The 21,897-nt window shown below is 42.7% G+C and overlaps 1 protein-coding gene across 1 annotated transcript in view; it reads left to right on the top strand.

Moving 5' to 3' along the window:
* oca2 (oculocutaneous albinism II) overlaps nt 1-21,897 on the top strand; it is a gene marked incomplete at its 5' end in the record, with an annotated part of 177,527 nt that overhangs the window by 126,831 nt on the left and 28,799 nt on the right. Inside the window, 4 exons of the mRNA XM_084308397.1 lie at nt 1,222-1,281; nt 2,301-2,405; nt 8,027-8,120; nt 9,912-10,005. Of these exons, the coding sequence (XP_084164523.1) occupies nt 1,222-1,281; nt 2,301-2,405; nt 8,027-8,120; nt 9,912-10,005 (353 nt within the window). The remainder of the gene's footprint in view (nt 1-1,221; nt 1,282-2,300; nt 2,406-8,026; nt 8,121-9,911; nt 10,006-21,897) is intronic.

Genomic DNA, 21,897 nt, shown 5'->3' with positions numbered 1-21,897 from the left:
CAGCGGGAATAAATGCTTTCTTTGCTGTTTTCTGTTTTCCTGTTTTTCTGAGCTTTGTGAGGTTCACAATCTCGCCCAGAAGCACAACCCTTCACACTTAATGCTGGCCCTAGCTAAACTGTTTGCTCAATGGGGAAACTTTGGATAATGCTTATTGTCATATTGCTGTTCCCAGAAGGGGAATCTTTTTAAATATATAACATATATTTCTGTGTGTTGAAAAAACACACTGATGGTTAGTTCTTGGGTGACAATAGAGGCCTTGCACAGAATGTTTGTTTAGTCCCCTTTCTTACAGTATGGCTGCTTGTAACGGGTAACCGCTTTCAAAAGAAAATGCCTAATTTCTGTGTAAATGGTGCATTTATATAGCGCCTTTATTCAAATCGCTTTACAATATTTTATTCCTCACATTCACCCATTCACTCACACATTCACACACCGAGTGTCTTGCTCAAGGACACTTTTCCACGCTGCCCAGCAGGAGCGGTAATACCTCCTGAGCCACTTCCCTGTGTAGTGGTAGAGTAGGTGAAACATGGGAAGAGCATGCTATTACTATTCTACTGTGACTTGTTTACAAGATCCAGTATAATTTGGTCCTGTAAGACACCGAATTATACAATTTTGATTGATGTACAGTATCTCTCATATATCAACACATAGCAACCAAAACATTCTGCAAACGTGTCTCAATACAGTACTCTTTAGAGACAGGGATTTTTCCTGCTATAAGAAACATTATGATTTTGGTATATGGGTGAGTGGCAAAATACCTTCTGTATGAAAAGAACACTTTTATTATTAAACATAATATCTTATCTACTTCATGTCTGCTAAGTAGAACTACTTTACTTGTCTTTGGTGTAACTCATATTTATATAGTCCACTCGATTCAACAGGATTTCTTCACATCAACATTATCCTCAAGAAAAAAAAAAAAAAAAAAGGTTTTGGGTTTGTACCCCAGCGAGAGGCATTTCTGTATGTTTTGTGTGGATTCTGTATGTTTCCTCCCACACCGTAAAAGACATAATGTACATACAGTACTCCTGCCATTGGTATTAGAACTGGAGTTTGTCCTCGTCTGCGCCTGCCCACTGCTCCTGAATAGCTAGGATGGGTATTGGGGTAGACACAGAGGACACATTCCATGGTACATGTACATGTACTTGGCAAATAAAGAGTTTCCTCTCTTTCCTTTCCTTTCATTTCCCACAGGCTCTAGCCCAGCTGCAGCTTATCGACTACATCGGACAGCAGACGGCAGTGCTTATAAAAGTGAGTCCTCCTCCTCCTCCTCCTCCTCCTCCTCCTCCTCCTCCTCCTCCTCCTCCTCAAGCTCACAGGCATCAAACTACTGACATACTTGATACACAAGGTGATATGATATTGCATCTCACGCATATCGCTCCATAATTCCGTGAATCTCTTAATTTGATTATTGCGCTTGAGCGTGTTATCTGGTGCCTCCTCTCTCCACTCTGAAGGCCGGCGCTGAACTCATACACTCCCATGTAGATTCACCTCTAGGTGGGGAATCGCACTCGTTACACGTCAGCTTGTGCCCCCGCCGGCGGGCCTTTATATCCCGGGTAATTACACATGACAGACGGCGCCCGACCCGTCCTGAAAAGGTGGACAGCGATGGTGGACGACACGCTGGGTAGAACCGGTGTCTCTCCCGTGGATACAGCTGGTCGATGAGGGGAAAGGGGCTTGATGAGGGGGCTTAGCGGCTCGTATCGTCTCTCCTGCGCTGTCACGCCCCTTGTAACTCGCCCAGGCATGTCAGGTAGCGCAAGGCTGTAGCGGCACCGTGTTCCACGCAGCATGTAGCCTGGAGAAAACCGGTCACGGTCTGTAGTTCATGGGAGATGAGGGGCTGCCTGCCACCTGCCGTCTTCTCAACCTCCTCTTTCTCAGAAATAACTGCATCTTCAAACACCAGTGGTTACAGAAAATAACCCCCTCCCGCCCCCCATTTGAAGTCATAAGATCTCCGGTAATATTTCAGATCGGGTTTATACACAATTCAGTAGGTGATGAATCATAATGAATTCCAGATTTGCATTATGGCCGCCGAGAGCGGCGAGCCTTCTCTCAGAGGGGTCCAAGGGCCAAAGCATGAGCTTAATCTGGTTAGTTTGATTTGAAGTAGTGCCTGTGTGTTTGTGTGTGTGTGTGTGGGGGGGGGGGGGGGGGGGGGCAGTGTGTATATATACTGTACATGCTAATCTGCTGTTTAAGTGTCAACAGAAGCGGTGGTGATGCATTACCCTTAATATCTCATCTCTCAGACAGTGCCTGAAGACGAGCGCCTGGCCATCGCCATCATCCTGGTGATGTGGGTCTCGGCTCTGGCGTCCTCTCTCATTGACAACATTCCTTTCACTGCCACCATGGTAAGAGACTCCACAGATTACTGCTCTAGAATTCTGGTTAATACAAGCACTTTTTACAAGTACCCCTTTTATTGGTGTTTGCAGAACTGTGACAGTGTGACAAGAATATGTTGGGTGGATGTGACAGGGATGAGTGAATCCTTTTGTTAAAAGAGTACAAAGCATTATTCTTCCACCTGTCAGTCTCCAAAGAGCATGACTATCACAAGCGACGCAAAAAAATCTATTTGTCAAATAGTAGTTCATTCCTGTACTTGTACAGTTTTCTTTCTGATTTCTTTCGGAATACCTTGGCTAGTTTACAAGTAGTATAATGAAATCTTATTTAACCTTTAATGATAGATCTTCCAGACATATGGGGTAATAGACATATAAGTCATTCTACTTCAACTAAGGCCTCCAACTGAAAGAACATTTGGATGACCATCCATCTTCGTCTGTGACCACACGCACGCACGCACGCACGCACGCACGCACGCACGCACGCACGCACGCACGCACGCACGCACGCACGCACGCACGCACACACACACACACACACACACACACACACACACACACACACACACACACACACACACACACACACACACACACACACACACACACACACACACACACACACACACACACACACACACACACACACACACACACACACACACACACACACACACACACACACACACACAGACAGACACTATATCAATCTTTTAGATGTAATTAGTGTTCACCTCGTTTACTTACCCTTTATATCAACCTACACTCTTTGAAAGTTGTACCAATGCTGAGTATTGCAAGCCTGACCTCCTAAATCAACACCTTCTTTTAGAAATGTCCCTCTGAGTTCATGTCATATCAGTTATTCATTAAATCGTTTAGTAATTTGCTCATCAGACAGTGGAACTCATTGTAATAGAGACAGTCCATCCATCCATCCATCCATCCATCCCTCCATCCATCCATCCTCTCCATTTGAACACAGTCCATATTTTACCACATCTACAATTGAATGGATTTGCAACATGGAGGGACTACAGCTTTTTCTTTTCTTTTTATTACAAATTAAATCCAAGTTTTGAATAGTGGTATATACATAAATAGCAGTGTGATCAAGCAGGCTGTTCCTGCACACAGTTGGTTGATTTGTTCAATTTAAGATTAGTTTCCCAGCCTCTGTCAAGCAGTATTAGGCTGGCGCCACCATCCATTCAATAATTGCCCGTCTATATTACTGAGCTGCTGTAAGCTCATAATCCTGCCAGGTCTCCCAGGTCGCCTGTCGTGGGCCTCTTGGTGGTTCCCAGGTCAGATCTGAGCTGGCTGTGTGTTTGCAGTCGCTGCCCCTAGACTCTGCAAAGTATCATATTGATCATAGTGTTCACTAATCACTCTTTCAAATCTTTTCCCCCCTCAATTGACCTATCTCAAACCCTGCCCTCTTTTCTTGATCCTCCCAATCACAACCTGTTTCCTTTGACAAACAAAGTTGATCACACCTAAGATAAGATATTCCTTTATAGGCCATAAGGTGAAGCCTGTTATCGTTTCATCCTGTTCCCACATTGGGGGACTACGCAATTTTCACTCTAGGTGAAAGATCTATTGGTGTAGATTTAGGAATAAAAAGTTCTCCATTTACAATCCACCCGGTTTTGCGCAATTATAATTTAAAAGTCAGGACTAGGTCTTTCCTCGCGAACGGATACATGGGTCATCGCGTAGTTATATTTGATGTAATTGGTGCGAGTTCTGTTACGTGTCTTGCACTCGACCAATAGCAGCCGCTTTGTTGCCAAGTTACGGTCCACAACTAATTTGTGTAAACATTCTAACGTGAAGTTAGCGTGCCATCCACGGAGTACATCTCGACGAAAATGGACAAAAAACACTGTCTAACGTTCGCAAAAAGGTTTCTAAACAATGTTATATGCATATACTGTACGCTACTTGCTATAGGCGTTTTATCAACACAAAGCGATTGGATACAGCTGAGAAACGGGCCACAACGTGTTCTGCAGCTCAAGATCTGGATGTAGGGTCTGAGCTTACAGAACATGGTTCTACAAATGAAAGTCCTCTGAAAAAACTTCCGTCAGGTGTACTCAGGTGTAATCAAAGGTGCAAATGAGGGTCTGCATGCCCTATCAGTTATATTTTACATTACAATAAATATGGGCAATAAGAATTAGAATCTGTATATATACTATGAGTAAGTAAAGTAAACAGTATACACAGGTGCAGTATACACACAGTACCTTAAAGGAAAACTCCAACATTTTGGGAAATTAGCTTATTTGCCATCTACCCTGGAGTTAGACAAGAATTGAAAATGGGGGACCCTGATGTAAACAAGACGAAAGTCTTTCTCTGGTCTGCATTCCCTTAACAATTGTATTGAGCTGTACTGTACTGTACCCATTCTGCAATCTGTTAATAAAGTTTTCAATCAATCAATCAATCAATCAATACATACCTTTTTCTTCTCTGTGCATGCAGTAGGAGTAGGAAGACGCACACCGTTAGCCTAGCTTAGCGTCAGTCACTGGAAGTAGGTTCCTCCATTAGCCTAGTTCCCAACGTCTTCCTACTCCTACTGCATGCACAGAGAAGAAAAAAGGTATGCATCTTCTTGTCGTTTTGATGGCAAATAAGCTAATTTCCCAAAATGTTGGAGTGTTCCTTTAACTGGCATGATATACGTTATATGTTGTAGTCTGTGCAGGTTAGATGGTAGCTGTGTGGGTAGTTTAAAGTAATAATCTCTAACCTTTTCTACTGTTAGAGTTAAAGCTGCTGTGACGTGGGTCATGTGAGGAGTCCACAATGCAATGTGAACAGAGCGCTGTTCTTCCGTGGCTGTAATGTGGAGGCCATTACCCTCCTGTCTTAGTAATTATGTGTTAGTGTAATAAAAAAAAAATAAAAAAATTGAATATATATTTTTTGATCCACTTTTTCTCCTCCTGTTTTTTCTGTATTTTCCTCCCATCCCAATTTAGACGTTATGCCAATTCCCCCCTCCCCTTCCTGGTCGTTGCGTGCATGTGCCCCCCACTGGTCGGTCTAGGGAGCCCTGAAGTCTATCACATGCTTCCTCCGATACATAGGAGACAGCCAGCAGCCTCTTTTTCACCTGACAGCGCGGACTCTCATTGGTGAAGTGTAACGCGTGGGAGGTCACACTACCTTCACCATTTCCCTCCCTCGCTGTGCAGGCGCCCTGACCGACCTGTAGGAGTCGCTGTTTACAATGACCAGATTACCACCCACCGGCTTCCCTCCCGCTGACACCGGCAATTGTGTCAGTATGACGGCCGGCCAAGCCGGAGGCACCGCTGACAGCCGGATTCGATACCAGTGTCTCTGCGGTGGTAGACAGGCGCTTAGTCCGCTGTGCTACCCGGCCGCCCCATAATTCAATATCTGAAATGAAAAGAAGAAAAACACTGACCTTCTTACTGTCTTCTACTACCATGCACGCTCCTATACTAACATATCTCTACTACCATGCACTCAACACTGCAGCACTCAAGTTTCAACACTTTTATGAACATTGTTACTCAGCTGAAAGAGTTGTACCCATCCTGCGGACTTACAGAACTTGTAAGTCACTTTGGATAGAAGCGTCAGCTAAATGACAACATGTAAATGTAAATGTAACACCATACCATTGCCCTAGCCTCTCAATAGTTTGAACATGGACCACACATAATCAAGCATGTTGAGGGGGGAAACATATAAATATCAATGCTGATGGAAGGACTGCCTTATCGCTGGGATCTAGCTTGTTAACGTTAGCTAACTGCGCTAATGCTAGTTGGTTGGCGGTTCGATAGGCTACTCAGTGTTGCCAAAGACAGGACAGTACTGGCTGGAAGGCATCCACATTACAACCGGCCGCCTCTGACCGCTTTAGACGTGAAGACAACACTGAAATGCTCATAATCCACATTATTGGACTAGCTGCAGCCTCATATTGGATTCTGTTAGACAGAAAATGTTAACCTTAGCTGGATCTTGCTTACAAAGCAAGCTACCACCTTAAAGGTCAATACAAGGCAGCAAATTAAAAGTCAATGCTTCAAACAGAGAATACAACATCATCATAAAGAAACCAGCTGCAGGCATATAGAAGCTTGTTGACTGCGGTAAAGCCTATAGAGACTATATTGTATCCTGTTAAATCTGTACAAGTGGCATTCATTAATTGCTGTGTCACTACACAGCATGAGAAATGACTACGGTATGTAGCCTTTCTATTTAATAAGAAATAAGAATTGAGACATGTTTTCGTTCTCTAGTTGAGTTATTTTGTATATTTTCTGTGACTTTTTTGTGTGTTTTGTATTTGTATTTTGTAAAAAGGTTTGTATGCATTGGTAATATTTATAAACATTGGAATAAAACAAACCTATAACTTATTCCAAAGGAGAGTTCCAAATAGCGTATTTTCCATTGACAGATCAACCTATTCAAGAATGTGTGAATGTAACGCACATTTATACGGCCAAAGGAAAATCATTGATTGGAGCTTTAAAGCAGTTTCTGTGTGCTTCTGTTTATTGGCAGATTCTTAAAATAACTAATGAACTTTGAAAATTGTGAAATAACATTATGTGAGATCCTTAGAAGACTAGAATGGGGGTCCCCTATCTAGTCAAGAAAGTCTAAAGGGGAATGACTTAGATTTAAATTAATTACTCCCACAATAGAGTTTTAGACCAATTTGAGACTCCTTCAAATTGGATTTAAATTGACCCCAAGTTTACCCTTACTCACAAAAACATCACAAGCAATAAACTCACATATTGTGTTAACCATTCTTGAGTGTATACCCTTTGGACAAACAATAGTTCACAATTTAAACCACTTCGCAGCTGTGGGCCTTGCAGCATTTTCAGTGCATGGCTGAATGTACTGATTTGTGGGAACAGCATATCACAGAAGCACTGGATTATGACTCAGTCCACCCACCTCAAGACTGATCTTATTTATAAAATTCCAGAAGAGAGAGACACCAGGGACTGAATCTCACATTATGTAACACAGTAGTTTGGTGTGATCAAACCAAACAGGAATGCCTTGCTTGTTAGTTGCATGGAAACTTCAATCATACTAATGTAGAAATTATTTGAATGAACAAGTCATCTTTTATTTTGTATTTATTTATTTATTTTCACAATGGCTCTCTCACCTTCAAATTGGCTATTTGAACAGTAGTGGCAGGATACACCTTGTGCCAATTCTATTCTAAATAAGATTTCACATTGCAGAATACAATATAATAATAATACTAATAATAATATAAAATCTTTAACTACACAAATAGTAGCTGGGGGTGTGTGCTATGTAGCTTATGGAGTTACTGTGGGGAAGCTGTTAGCCATTTTGGTATTAGAGCAAAGCATATGCAAATGGCACAAGGTGGATTCCATCACTAGTACTAAGCTACCTTTAAGATACTGTAAGGGACCTACTGTTAGGGGTCAACTAAATGTAAACACTCGTACATTACAGATGTGTGCATATTTAAAATGCTCTTCCTATATTCAAACCCATGTGTCCGGTAGCCTCCTGTGAGCTGATATACTGTATTCTTTCTGTGTGCGCTATCACAGATCCCAGTACTCATCAACCTGAGTCGGGACGAAGATGTTAACCTGCCAGTAAAACCTCTCATCTACGCTTTGGCCATGGGAGCCTGTCTCGGGGGTAAGTCACTGTGCTCATCAGTCCTCTTCTCTCACCCTCACCAAGGCCTCAATATCCAACAAGAGAGTGTCAGAAAGAGTATGTTTTTGTCATTGTTTGGAGGGCCAAACACATAACTTGTATCATACAGTATATGACATATATTATTGTCTAAAGCAGCAAAGGTGGATCTTTATGGATAAGCCTCTACCAGGAGGAGACATCATTTAGCTCCAGGTGACTGTGTGAAAGCTGCTCAAGGGCCTTGCCTTCTTCCAGATCTACCACACTCCATACCGACGGGTCTCTAGAGCGCAGAGCGGCTCTATTTGGGTGGGAAGGAGACCTAAAAAATAGAGTTGCCATGGTATTTCAGTGTAATCACCTGCACTGTGACAGGTCCTTATCAGCTAGAGGATGCCCTCACAGAGAAAGTGTTGATTTAGGAGGCTAGGCTTGCAATACTCGGCATTAATACAACTTTCAAAGAGTGTAGGTTGATATAAAGGGTACTTTTCAGCAAGTAAACAAGGTGATTGTTACCTAGATACATACTCCTGCCGTTGCCCTTGACCAAGGTACTGGCAACACAACTGGTTGTTACTCGGTCAAACTGGTATTAGGATGGGTCAAATGCAGGGAATAATAAAGTACAGTATAGCTTAATTTAAAGGTCCTATAGATAACATTCAGCCACTAGATGTCGCACTGGAGCACCAGCATGTCGGACCAAAACAATAGTGTGCTTACATAGGATTACATAGGGTACGATAATTATTGTAATTATCGTTCGCTGTACCATCGAAGTTCAGATCAAACTGTCAAACTAGTTTATACAAACTAGTTTATACTAGTCGTCAGTAACATATTTTAGAAGGAAACAACAAGCCGCCATCTTCTTTTTGAAAACGGGAGCAGAGAAACGGGGACCTCTCAACTAGCAGCATGTTTATCCAATCAGGTGCATTCCACATGTGGAAATGGGAAGTAGTGAGGGGATACATGCACGCAACATGCACATAACATGTAAATAACAACAATACTTTTATTACGCATCTTTCTAAAAGCTCTGTGGGTGTATTCTTTTAAAGATTAGTCTACATACATTTTTTATCTATAGCACCTTTAATTTAGATATATTAACAGATGAACTAATACTGACAGCAGCATGCTAAAGACCTAAAGGAAATGTGAGTGACGTATTATCTTTTTAATGAAGTCTTTGATAATTGCAAACCCTCTGGAAATCAACTAAATCCCACTCTTAAATTAGCGGTGGTTTTGCTGCCGGTGTTTAATACCTTAATCACACTGTTCTAATCTCTGCTGCTCAGAATGATGACCATGCATTTTCTTTTTTACTGAGCGGAGTGATCGCACTTTCACGAAGATTAAATTAGCAGAAAGCATAACAGGGCATGAAAAGTTTACTTAAAATCAATTGTATTTGTAATATATCATCATCATCATAATCACCATCATCATCATCATCATCATCATCATCATCATCATCATCATCATTATCATCACCAACACCACTACTATTACATTTTTTCTTTTTAATTATTATAATAATAATAATTTTAATAATACAAATATATAAAGTAGTAGTAGAAGTAGCAAACACAAATGTACAAATATATAATATTTGTTCATAGAAGAGCAACACACAAATCATCATTTCAAATTGGGTTTTGGATACATGGTGATAAACGTGCAAACAAATTGGTGAAATATAACCTTATTACAGTTAAACAAGAGATGGGAGAAACAGTTTCTGACACAGCGTTTGTCTCTCTGTTTTCTGTTAAGGAAACGGCACGTTGATAGGCGCGTCGGCCAACGTCGTATGTGCAGGGATCGCCGAACAACACGGCTATGGATTCTCCTTCATGGAGTTTTTCAGGTAAGTCGGCGTGATGGAAGAGCACACATCGTTAACCCTTTCAATGCCACACTACCAAATGTTTAACCCTTTCACTGCGACAATACAAAAGGTTCACCCTTTCACTGTCACACGACAAAGGGTTAACTCTTTCACCCTTTCCAGCGCCCGAGAAAAGAGAGGGGAGGGGGCCAGGGGGGGGGGGGGGGTGAATAGGACGCACAAACAATTCTTTCTTCTTCTTCTTTCCACCAGGGGGGGCGGCGCCCTAGCGCCCTCTATGGACCAGCCGCCACTGGTCGCGATAATAAAAGGCCCCCCCCCCCCCCCCCCCCCCTTCATCACGCCCGCCCCACATAGAATAATTATCAGCAGCCGCCACTGGGTTATACCCTCATTTGCAGAGCCGATGAGCTTAGAAAACAAGACATAGTTTATCAGCAATTCATACATATAGGCACAATAAATAACAATAGACAATAAAACATCAGCTAAGACAGTTTAATATCGACACAGTGGTCAGAGATAATACTTTTAAATGCAGCAAAAGAAGGAAGAACCTTCAGCTTCAGTGTCATTCCAAGTGTTTTTTCCTAGTTCAGAGTAAACTGGAGGAACCCTAAGAACCAACCAGTCATTTGAACGTATATAATAGGTTCCAAGATTCCATTCCAACAGTGCTGTGATGTAAGAGGGAAGTTTACCAATAAGGGCTTTAAAAATCAACAAATACAAGTTACACCTTTCAACCAGAGATGGTGGAGTACCTTGAAGAAAAAATCCTAATTAAACTAAAATGACTGATTATTATTTGAAAATAACAACAACAAAAAAAAGAATGAAGAGGAACTTATGTTGAACAGATGAATACATATACTTTGATTTGATATTACTCAACATGTGAAAACTGTGTGCTCAACATCATAACATCTTGACGATGACCTTACAAAAAAGAATAAACACAGACACCCAATGTTCTCATGGAAGTTATTCAGTACTGGGAGACTGCTAATTCCTACAATGCCATGTGTCTCCCAGTGGTAAAGGAGAAGACATTTTTGAACATCTCCATGGCGACACTCAACCATCTTATGATTCTAGGTTACCTCTGACCCCACCTGGGTCTTCTGTGGTATACTATTATATCAATTCATTGACCCATTTGTGAGTTATATGCCCATTTACACTGTAAAGGTTGTAAAAACAAAAAAAAGTATGACTTTGTATCAAAAGTAATTATATCAAAGTGTGGTCTAAATCTAAGATTGAATATTTGCCTAAGAGAGTTGCCCAAAGAATCTTTACCTAAAGAATCAGAACGTAATCCTCATTGAACCGACACACCTCCTTGTTTACGTTGGTTCCGGAGAGCTGTGCGTTTTGGGACCACGCTGGTAAACAGCTGAGGGAGCTGAGGGTGGACCAGGTGGGTGTCGTTTGAGGAGGCGAGGGGCAGGAATAGCTCCCGGACGGTTTTTGGCATTGCCAGGAAAACCAACGGGGAAATAGCAGATGTTTGTGTCGTTGCTCATTTATAATTAAGTCTCCTCTCTCCTTCCTTCTCTGCCTCATCCTCCCAATTACTGCCAGTAGAGTTGGGTGATGATTGCCCTCTGCGGTAGCATATTGTGGTTACTGTGCATTGAAAAGGACACAGGGCTGGTACATCTACAGCCAAAAGAGCTTTTTCTTTTAAATAAAACAAGAAGAAAAGAAAAAGACCATCATCTCTTCTTCCCTCTCCTTTCACTGTAGTTGGGCTAGTTATTTGGAACATGGACGTGTTGCTTTGGGGGCTTGGCTGTAATTAGTTGTCTGTGGTGGTGGTGGTGGTCACAGCTGCACAGAGAGAAAGAGGGCTGCTTGCAGGTCGACAGCCAAGCAGTAGAGATGATACTAGTGTTACATCCGCTTTTGCCTGATCATCCAACAGGGACATGACCGACCCCAGTAATAGAGGCAAAATGGCGCTACAGGGATAAAGTTGAACTTCAGTATGAACAGGCTGACTCTAGAGGTATGTGGCAGGGCCTCAGAACGATGACAGACTACAAAGGCACCTCCCTCAAGCTGAACAGTGACATCTCATTGGCAAATGATCTCAATACCTTCTATGCGATGTTTGAGGCTGTGATTGATTGATTGAAAACTTTATTAACAGATTGCAGAATGGGTACAGTACAGTACAGCTCAATACATACAATTGTTAAGGGGATGCAGACCAGAGAAAGACTTTTGTCTTGTTTACATCAGGGTCCCCCATTTTCAATTCATCATAACATATATATGACATACACGACCAGATAGATATACTGCTACATCTATACATTTATGACATACCAGATTTGCAAATACAGTACTGTTTGTGATACAAAAAGAGTTTAGAAAAGAGAGTATACATTTGTCTGTCGTCTACTCTAAGCCATCCTAGGTTGTCAAAGTGGGCAGGGGTGAGGTGGGTTCTAGGAGTGAGGTCAAGTAGTAGTCTGACCAGTTTGTTTTGAGATTTTTGTAATTTAGTTTTTAGCGCCTTTGAGGTGCTTTGGTACCATGAGGTGCAAGCATAGTCGTAGTACCCTTGAATGAGTGCTCCTGCCAGAGTCTTCAGGGTATTCTTGTTTACCAGAGAGGAAATCCGGTACAAGAATCGAGTTTGTTGGTTGACTTTTTTTATTACCTTGGATGCCATTTTGTCACAGGAAAGATTTGCCTCTAGGATGGAACCTAGGTATGTATTTTCATCTTTCCTTGCGACAATATTGTCACCCACTGTAACTGAGAAGCCATCGGTCTTGCTGAGTTTGTTATTTGATCCGAAGAGAATGGACCCTGTTTTACCCAGGTGTAATGATAGTTTGTTATCAGCAAGCCAGGTGCAGATTCTGCCGAGTTCTGAGCTGAGAGTTTTTTCAACCTGTAACTTGTTCTTGTCAGAGACCAGCAGGGATGAGTCGTCTGTGAACATGAACAAGTTGCAGTCACAAGCTGACGACATGACATTTGCATAAATTAGGAACAGTAGTAGTCCTAGTATGCTTCCTTGTGGAACACCACAGCTCACTGTGAATAACAACATCAGCCTACAACAAACCACTGCAATGTAGGGGGGGGGGCACTGCCAATGGAGACTCAGTGTTCAGGATAACAGAACATGAGGTGAGGAGGACTGAAGTAATCATTCATAAATGTCTATCGTATCTCTTGATCGTATAGTGGAATTACCCTTCATCTCTGCGTTAGTTGTATTTCAATTTGGTTCGGTTGCAGGAAGGAAGCACGGACGAGATGTTTTGAATAAAGCCGCTGTGTTTATTCCATTCCAATAAACACAAACTAAATGAATCAAACAAGTACTGGATTTACTTTCTATATCTAAAATCATCTTCTTCGGGTTGGCTGTCGGTCCATGTCTGATCGGCTGGTGCCGCTCAGAACGTCTTCTCCGGTTTTTGTTGTCTCAGGTCGTCTCGGCAACACGAGGCCCGTCCTTTGTTTGTTGCTGGTTGCCACGGCAACTCTGGTCTCAGGATCCTCTCGCTCAGAGTGGAGCGCTCGTTTTTCTTCTCTCTCTGGATCCTGCTGCGATCCTGTTTTCTCCCCAGCGTCTGTAGATAAAGACAAATCTCTGCCCCTTTTTCCCGCGTCGTTCTGGTGACGATAGCTAGGGGCGTCACTGTTTTCTATTGGCTTAACGTGATCTCGGCCATTTTTACTCTGAGAAATCATCTTTCAAGGTGACCTGTGAGTTGTTTCGGCCATTTTGGATCTTTAAAGGGACATGATACTATTTACATCTAGGAACTATCTTAAGCATTTCGTTCCCTTATATGGAAGTTTTACAGTTCTCTCTCCTTGAACAGAAAATAGAGCATGAGTTATTTACTAGTTTACCAGCTACAAATACTTTGCCATGCTTTGATTGTTTTTACAATAATGAGATTTATTCTTTATTTTGACTACAGTTCCTAATAGTCTTTCCTTCAGTTTAAGTCAAGTCAAGTCAAGAGTTTTATTTGTCACGGCATACAAGTATACAATGAAATGCGGGTGGTCTTGCCCGCAACGATGTGCAATACAGTGGTACAACATATAATAGAATCCAATAAAAACAACATTGTGCAATAAACAGGTAACAGGTAACATGGTGTGACATCTCGGTATCTGTACATAGTTATTTACAGAGCATATAGGACATGTTAGGTAGCTTTGGTAGTGCAATACACTGTTACTGTTGTTATACTAATTTAAAGTGGCCTTTCCTTTTGGCCATAAGTGGGTGTGTGCGGCATGAGTGTGTGCCCGCTCATGTTAAAGTGTTAAAGTGGCTGCTAGTGTGTGAGCGTGCACAGCGTGCGTGTCGTGTGTGTGCTCATGTGTGCTTGTGTGTGGATAGTTCAGTGTTCTGTGGCACTCAATGTTCATTGTTCAAGGCTCTGATGGCCTGGGGGAAGAAGCTGAGCCTAAGCCTCTCTGTCCTAGTAGCTGGGCTTCCCACTCTCCAAGACATTTACAACAAGCGTTGTAAGGTCGCTTTCACATATAGTTTTGGTGGACTCTGTGCGGTTCTGGGGGTGAAGTTGCAACATTGTTGCATTCTTCATTTGGTTCGCCTGCGTTCACATAGAAATCTATGAGGCGGACCGAGTCCTTCTGAACAATGTCACGCGGTCGAAAAGGGCGCTTGTCTATTGGACAGTGGAAATGTGTGTGTGGCTGCGAGCCCGTGTGTGCGCGCGCGCGCGCGTGTGTGTGTCTGTGTGTGGACTGTCTGCGAGCCGTGGTCAGCGGAGGCGAGTTTTGACATGGCATTGATCCATTGTTCTATTGAAGCACATTACCACCATCCTCTCGCTAAACAACTTGTAGACCATGGTGTTTTTATGAGTGCCCACAAGCAGCTGTTTTATTAATAATATAATAAGCCGCGTTTTTTCTTCCTTCTTCCCAAGATGCACAGATATATAGATGGATAGATAGATAGAGAGATAGAGAGATAGAGAGATAGATGCAGTGTGCTTGTTTTGCAGTGAATGAATGCTGCGAGCAGTGGTAATAATAATCACTTCCTATATTTGGTTCACATTTGGTTCGATGAAGCCGAACCGAGACCGACGTTTTCAGGCGGACCAGAGTTCGCCTGTTTGGTCCGCGAACCGAGTTCGACACGCATTCACACAAACCCGAAAAACCGGACTATCGAATTCTGGTCCGAAAGTCCGGACCAAACAGCCCCTGTGTGAAAGCGACCTAAGAAAGGGCGGCTAGGTGGTGCAGTGGGTAAGGTGCTCACCACCAATGCAGGAGACGCTGGGTTCGAACCCAGCTCTCCGCATTGCTATCAGCTTGGCTGGTCGTTCAGATTAATACAATTGGCAGTATTAGGGGGTGGGAAGCTGATGGGTGGGAATCGGACGTTGTGGACAGCGACTCCTACAGGTCGGTTGGTGCGCCTGCACAGCAGAATCAGGAAGCGATGGGGGCGGCGTGCCCTCCAAACGCAGACCCCTGACGCTGAGAGATTGCGCTGTGCAGGTGAAAAGATGCGACTGCTGCTTCCTCGAGTACCGGAGGGGACACGTGATGTAAGGCTTAGTCCACATTGCAGCCGGCTTGTGGGAGGCATGGCCTAACAACGTTCGAGACAGGGGAGGGTAGAATTGGACGATACGAAATTGGGATGGGAGAAAAATAGAAAATGGGAGAAAAAGTAGATAAAAAAAAACAAGCGTTGTAAGAATAAGGCCAAGGGAATAATAAAAGACTCTAGCCACCCAAACAACTGCCTCTTTGAACTGCTGCGGTCAGGCAAGCGATACCGGAGTCTCATGGCAAGCACAGAGAGACTCAGAAAGAGCTTCTATCCCCAGGCCATCAGGATGCTCAATGACAATTAACACTATGTAACAAACCATCAAACACACTCACAGCACACACACCCACACGTACACACCCACTTTAAATGGACAACTCACTGTAGCACTCACTTTACACACTTTAGACACTAACACACTTTATATTTATATATTATATTATTGGCAACTCATTGCACATAGCCAAGCCTTGCACCTTACCTTACCACCACAAGGTGGCACCACAAGCTACCTCATCCCATTTCTGTATGACAACTAATAAAGAAACTTGAAACTTGAACTTGAAACGTTGTACTCCCAGAGCCTCATGCAGTATAATAAGATGGCCTGAATAACATTGGACCTCATTCACCAATACTCTCTTAACTTTCCCTTATATTTCTCTTATATTTTCTCTTAACTGTCTGTTAAGAGAAAAATAAGAAAACATTGCTGAATCCCAGGTAAGAACAAAATAAGAAAAAAATGCTAGTTAAGAACAAAATAAGAGGACATCTGTTCTTATATCGCTTCGTGAATGAGGCCCATTGTCCCTTTCATACCTTTGAGCTCAGGTGTTGCTCTTCTTCCAAAGGCATTGATCAGGGGAGCATGTTAAAAGTACATGTTTTAGGCAGGCAGTCGGATAGCTTTCTACTGAATGCACAGAGAGGGAATTAGTATCTATTTTCTTGTCTGACTGTGGAGAAGCATGCATTTGGATGCATTTCCAATAATGTTGCCGTGTTCCTTTAACACATTGGGCGCCGGGCATTGTGCCCATCATTATACCCAGTCTGCCAGCACTGTAACCCTATGGAGATGTTTACCTTCTTTGCAGGGCTATAACTTTTTAAATATTATAGGTATATTGACATTACTATGGCCCATTCAACATCGATTATCTATCGTTCCGGATGTGGGAACGTTATATTTTTTCATCCATACATTGTTGTGTTAATACCTTCGAGAATATAAGTATGTTTTTAAGCTTTTCTGTTGTAATTCCAAAAACGCTAGTTATAGGCCCTGACACATATGATAGATTATCGATTGGCGTTTCTTTCCTATACACGCTATATTAAAAAATTCAAATGTATATGATCGGTATACATTATGCTTCATCATGCGTGAAGGAAAGGGGGGGGGGGGGTTGTTTATAATTCCTTGATCGTCAGTAACGGCTTTATTTAGTATGGGTTGATATATTGATCAGACTGATTGCAAACAAGGAAATGGACAATCGGGCTGAAAATAATGTTAGTGTCCTCTTACCGTTCGCCGATGAGACTGGAGGAAAAAGATCCCAATTATTTGACGCCGATCTCCTAGATCCATTTCCGGTTTGTATGGCGCAATAAACGCTGAAATCATATCGATTATTGCGTTTCGAAAGCGATCCAAATGCACTCGAGTGTTTGTCTGGACCCACGTAACAAGATATGACTGCCGGAGGGATTTCCTCGATGCACCGATCGCCACTTCCGGTTTGACGTGAGTGTAACTCACCCGACCATCCACCAGGCGGCGGTATTGAGGCGTTGCAATTAGGGGTGCACCGATGTATCGGTCGGGTATCGGTATCGGCCGATAAGTGCCTTGTTGACTGCAATCGGCCTATCGGCCGATAAGCTCGAATGTGCCGATGGCAGTAGCCGATAAATATCCATCAATTTGTGTAGCGTCAAAAGACAAAAAAAAGTTCACTCGCGACCTGCACAATGCCGTCCCCAGTCCCCCACACACACACACACACACACACAAGCTACTGCATCAAAGTTACTACTTATGATTAACAAGGCATTCGTTTTGTGGCATTAACGTTATATAGTTAGTGTTACATGTTCAATAACATCAGCATATTATTTACCCCGAACGTAGCAAGCATTACACGTTCATACTAGCTCAGTTCCTTCCGTTGCTCATAGAGCCCTGAGTTTTACCCATTCTGCAATCTGTTAATAAAGTTTTCAATCAGACACATGTATAGAAAGGCTTTGTTTTATTATAACATTCGTTGCAGTAAAATCATTATGCCTCGTTTAAGTCATCCTGCGGAGCTAAAAGCTAAACGTCGGCCGCGCCGCCATTGTTGTTGTTGTAGAAAACCTCTCGTCAAAATCAATGGCGGACAAAAGCGGAAGTAAAACATTTATACGCGCTTGCCGATTGGTGGTAACAGAAGAGGCGGGTGCAAGCGGTGTGTGACGTAATTGGCAGAATCGACTGTCAATAAAAATGTCATTGGTTGAGAGCTCTGGTTGAGACAATAGTATCCAGCTGCAGCCCGGTAGACCATACTGGGAGAACTAGTATCTAGCTGCAGCCCGGCAGACCATACTGGGAGAGAGATAGTGCTATTTCTTGATGTTTCCTTTTTTTAAGTAAGTAAAGAGGCTTATGTTCATATCGGTGAGCACAATTTGTAACACAAATATACAGTAGTTTCATAAAAATAAAAATAAAATATTACAAAAAAAAGAAATATTACAAAAAAAAAAATATATATATATTTAAAAAAAAGAATTTGCCACAAATATCGGTATCGGTATCGGCCGATTGTGTTAGTTGAACAATCGGTATCGGTATCGGTGGCAAATTTTCATATCGGTGCATCCGTAGTTGCAATCTCAGACAGGGTGCCGCTGCAGTCCGGAGGGAGGCTGGATGAATTATGAAGGCCATGGCGAAAAAATGAAATATTGATACCAAAAACGATTTACGCCGTTGTTGGCGTTCAACGCATGGCGGGCAATAACGACTTACGCCGTTTATGGCGCACAATGTGTTAAAGGTCACATTATTGTGAAAAACTGTGCACATTTGGGTCTCAAATGAGCCTACTAACACACAAACTGTGAAATAAGACTAGCCAGTCAGAAAACACGTGCTTCATCAAGCCATTCAGATTTGCCTCTCCATCATACATCAATCAGGGATCATAGACAATGTGACTTTTATAACTCTAGTTTTGAGATTTGTTGTTGTTGATTCTCATTAATATTTTTGGACCAGAGAAATAACATGCATGAATTCTGAAAATTGGGCGTAGTTCCCCTTTAAAATTCTACACATGTCCTTCTACACATGTCAAATTCTACTCATGTTAAAAAAAATTACACGTTGACACGCGTTAACAAGCGTTGCGAGAGGCTGCACTCAGGGACGACACATTGTGTCAGTTTTAACGCATCTATTTTTGCAGTGTACTTACATTCACTAGTGTTGTCAGGACGACCATTCTCAGCACTGCAGTGCTGTTGCGGCCATAGACCACCGCAACACTTCCGGGATTCCGAAATCGGGTAGGAGATAGCGGGGGGAGCATATGAATGAATGTGGATGAGAGCCGTGATGTAAGTGGTTGCAGATAAGGCTGTGGGGGTGCTAGAGACATGATCGACTTTTATGCGCCTGAGTCTCCTGAACACGGCGCAACCCATTCCTAATCGATCAGAACTAAATCGGCCGAGATCAAGTCCCTTTTCAAGCACCTACTCCCCATACACATGCACAGGTTGTCAACGGAGTCTGGACGACGCGAGATGACGCACGAATGAATGTGGACTGTTCCATCAGAGGGGGGAGCTTTGGTGGTAGTGTGAGTGGCTACAGACCACTGCACTTAAATATAAGCATTAGTCTACCTGAAGACTCAATGAGGTAATTGTAGATGTTGCCATAAGTGGGATAATTTTTTCATTATCCTGTTCGGCTGAAAGGACATTGGCCACCGAAGCTCCCCCCTCTGATGGAACAGTCCACACTCATTCGTGCGTCATCTCGCGTCGTCCAGACTCCGTTGACAATCTGCGCATGTGTATGGGGAGTAGGTGCTGGAAAAGGGACTTGATCTCGGCCGATTTAGTTCTGATCGATTAGGAATGGGTCGCGCCGTGTTCAGGAAACTCAGGCGCATAAAAGTCTATTCGATCATGTCTCTAGCACCTCCACAGCCGTAGCTGCAACCTTACATCACGACTCTCATCCACATTAATTAATTTGCTCCCCCCGCCCTCTCCTCCCCGATTTCAATGTAACGTGGAAGTGCAGTGGTCTATTGCAGCAAATGAAGAGGTCCAAGAGGCATTGTTAACACTTTCCGTGCCAGCAGGGGGAGCCAAAAATAGCGCTTGAGTGCCAACGCTGTAGTCAATGGAGGGCGATCATATTTGCGAACGCATAAACTATATCTTAAATTATGGCTATGTGTCTAATACGCCCGTCACTTATCAATGACTTGTTTGCAGTCAACATTGTCGAAACGGTGGGGCGGTCAGGTAGCGTAGCAGAGATTGCGCTCATCACCAACGCAGGAGACGCTGGGTTCGAGCCCAGCTCTCGGTGTTGCTACCAGCTTGGCTGGCCGTTCATACTAATACAATTGGCAGTATTAGGGGGTGGGAAAGTTGGCGGGTGGGAATCTGCCGTTGTGGACAGCGACGCCTACAGGTCAGGTCTCTGCGCTTGCTAAGCGGGGCAGGACTTGGTGGAGATAGCATGCCCTCCCACGCGTTACACTTCACCAATGAGAGTCCTCGCTGCCAAGTGAAAAGAGCGTCACTGGCTTGACGGCGCACGTCTCGGAGGAAGCGTGCGTTCGACATCAGGATACCCTTGTACCGACTTGTGGGAGAACATGCGTACAACAACCAGGTAGGGGAGGGGGGGAATTGGCACAACGACTAATTGGGACGGGGAGAAAATCAGAGAAAAATAGGAGAAAGAGAAGGTTAAAAAAATTAAAAATAAACATTGTCGAAACGGATTGTTTTTTAATCGGTTCATTTCCGTTTTATACCATTTTGAAAAACGCTTGTTTTTTTAAACTTCCAGAAAAAAAATATTCCGTGATAATAGCTCTTTAGTGGAATACACAAAACACGTTGTCATTTTTCTGCCTATTTATGAATCGTTTTCAAATAAACGCTAGATTATTGATAGTATATGTGTACTTATGCACGCTAGAGAAGCGGGCTGAAAAATCGATTATCTTATTTCCTGATCAGCACAGCACACACACACTCACAGCCACACACACACAATTCTAAATAAAGTACTAAACAGGGACAAAAAAGCATCAGTGCTCCCTGACCCTGCAAACATGTCACAGCAGGATCTCTCTGATAAATTCAATACCTACTTTGCATCCATTGGTGAAGACCTGGCGAATAAAATTAGCCATCCCGGGGGTGTGTCTTTTAAACAGTATTTATCAGGTAACTATATTAACTCTTTTTTCATGAAACCAACTGACCATGATGAACTATTCAACATTATCATGAAGATGAAGGACACTCGCACAGCCGGTGCTGATGGAATATGCAGCAAAATCCTAATAGCCATAGCCAATATTATAGTCAGACCACTCGCTCACTGTATTAATTTGTCCTTACTACATGGTGTGGTGCCAAAAAACATCAAAATTGGGAGAATAATACCCATATATAAATCAGGTGACAAAAATAGTATTAATAATTACCGTCCAATATCCGTATTACCAGCTCTATCCAAAGTTTATGAGAGAGTTGTGTACAATAGATTAAGCGAATACACCACCAAGCTAGATATACTCACCAATTCACAATACGGCTTCAGGAAAAAAAGAACTACAAACATGGCAATATTAGACCTAATAGAAAAAATACATGATGCCATTGATCAGGGTGATTGTGGGGTGGGCGTTTTCCTGGATCTATCAAAGGCTTTTGACACCATTGACTTCACCATTCTACTTGGTAAACTACACCATTATGGCATAAGGGGTCTGGCTCTCAACTGGTTCAGTAGCTATTTACATGGTAGGCAACAGTACGTCGATATAAAAAAATCACAAATCAATAAAAATGGACATCAAATATGGGGTCCCCCAGGGGTCAATTCTAGGGCCTTTACTATTTATTCTCTATATAAATGGCTTTGTCAACTCATCTGTACTTCTGCACAAAGTTATATTAGCTGATGACACTAATTTGTTTCTGTCACATAAAAATCCACTCGAGCTACAAGATCTACTCAATACAGAACTACAAAAAGTGGACACCTGGTTCAAATGTTATCACTA

This window comes from Notolepis coatsorum (assembly GCF_963971535.1).
Source record: "Notolepis coatsorum genome assembly, chromosome: 2".
Classification (NCBI taxonomy): domain Eukaryota; kingdom Metazoa; phylum Chordata; class Actinopteri; order Aulopiformes; family Paralepididae; genus Notolepis; species Notolepis coatsorum.
This window is presented reverse-complemented; position numbering and strand designations above follow the sequence as displayed.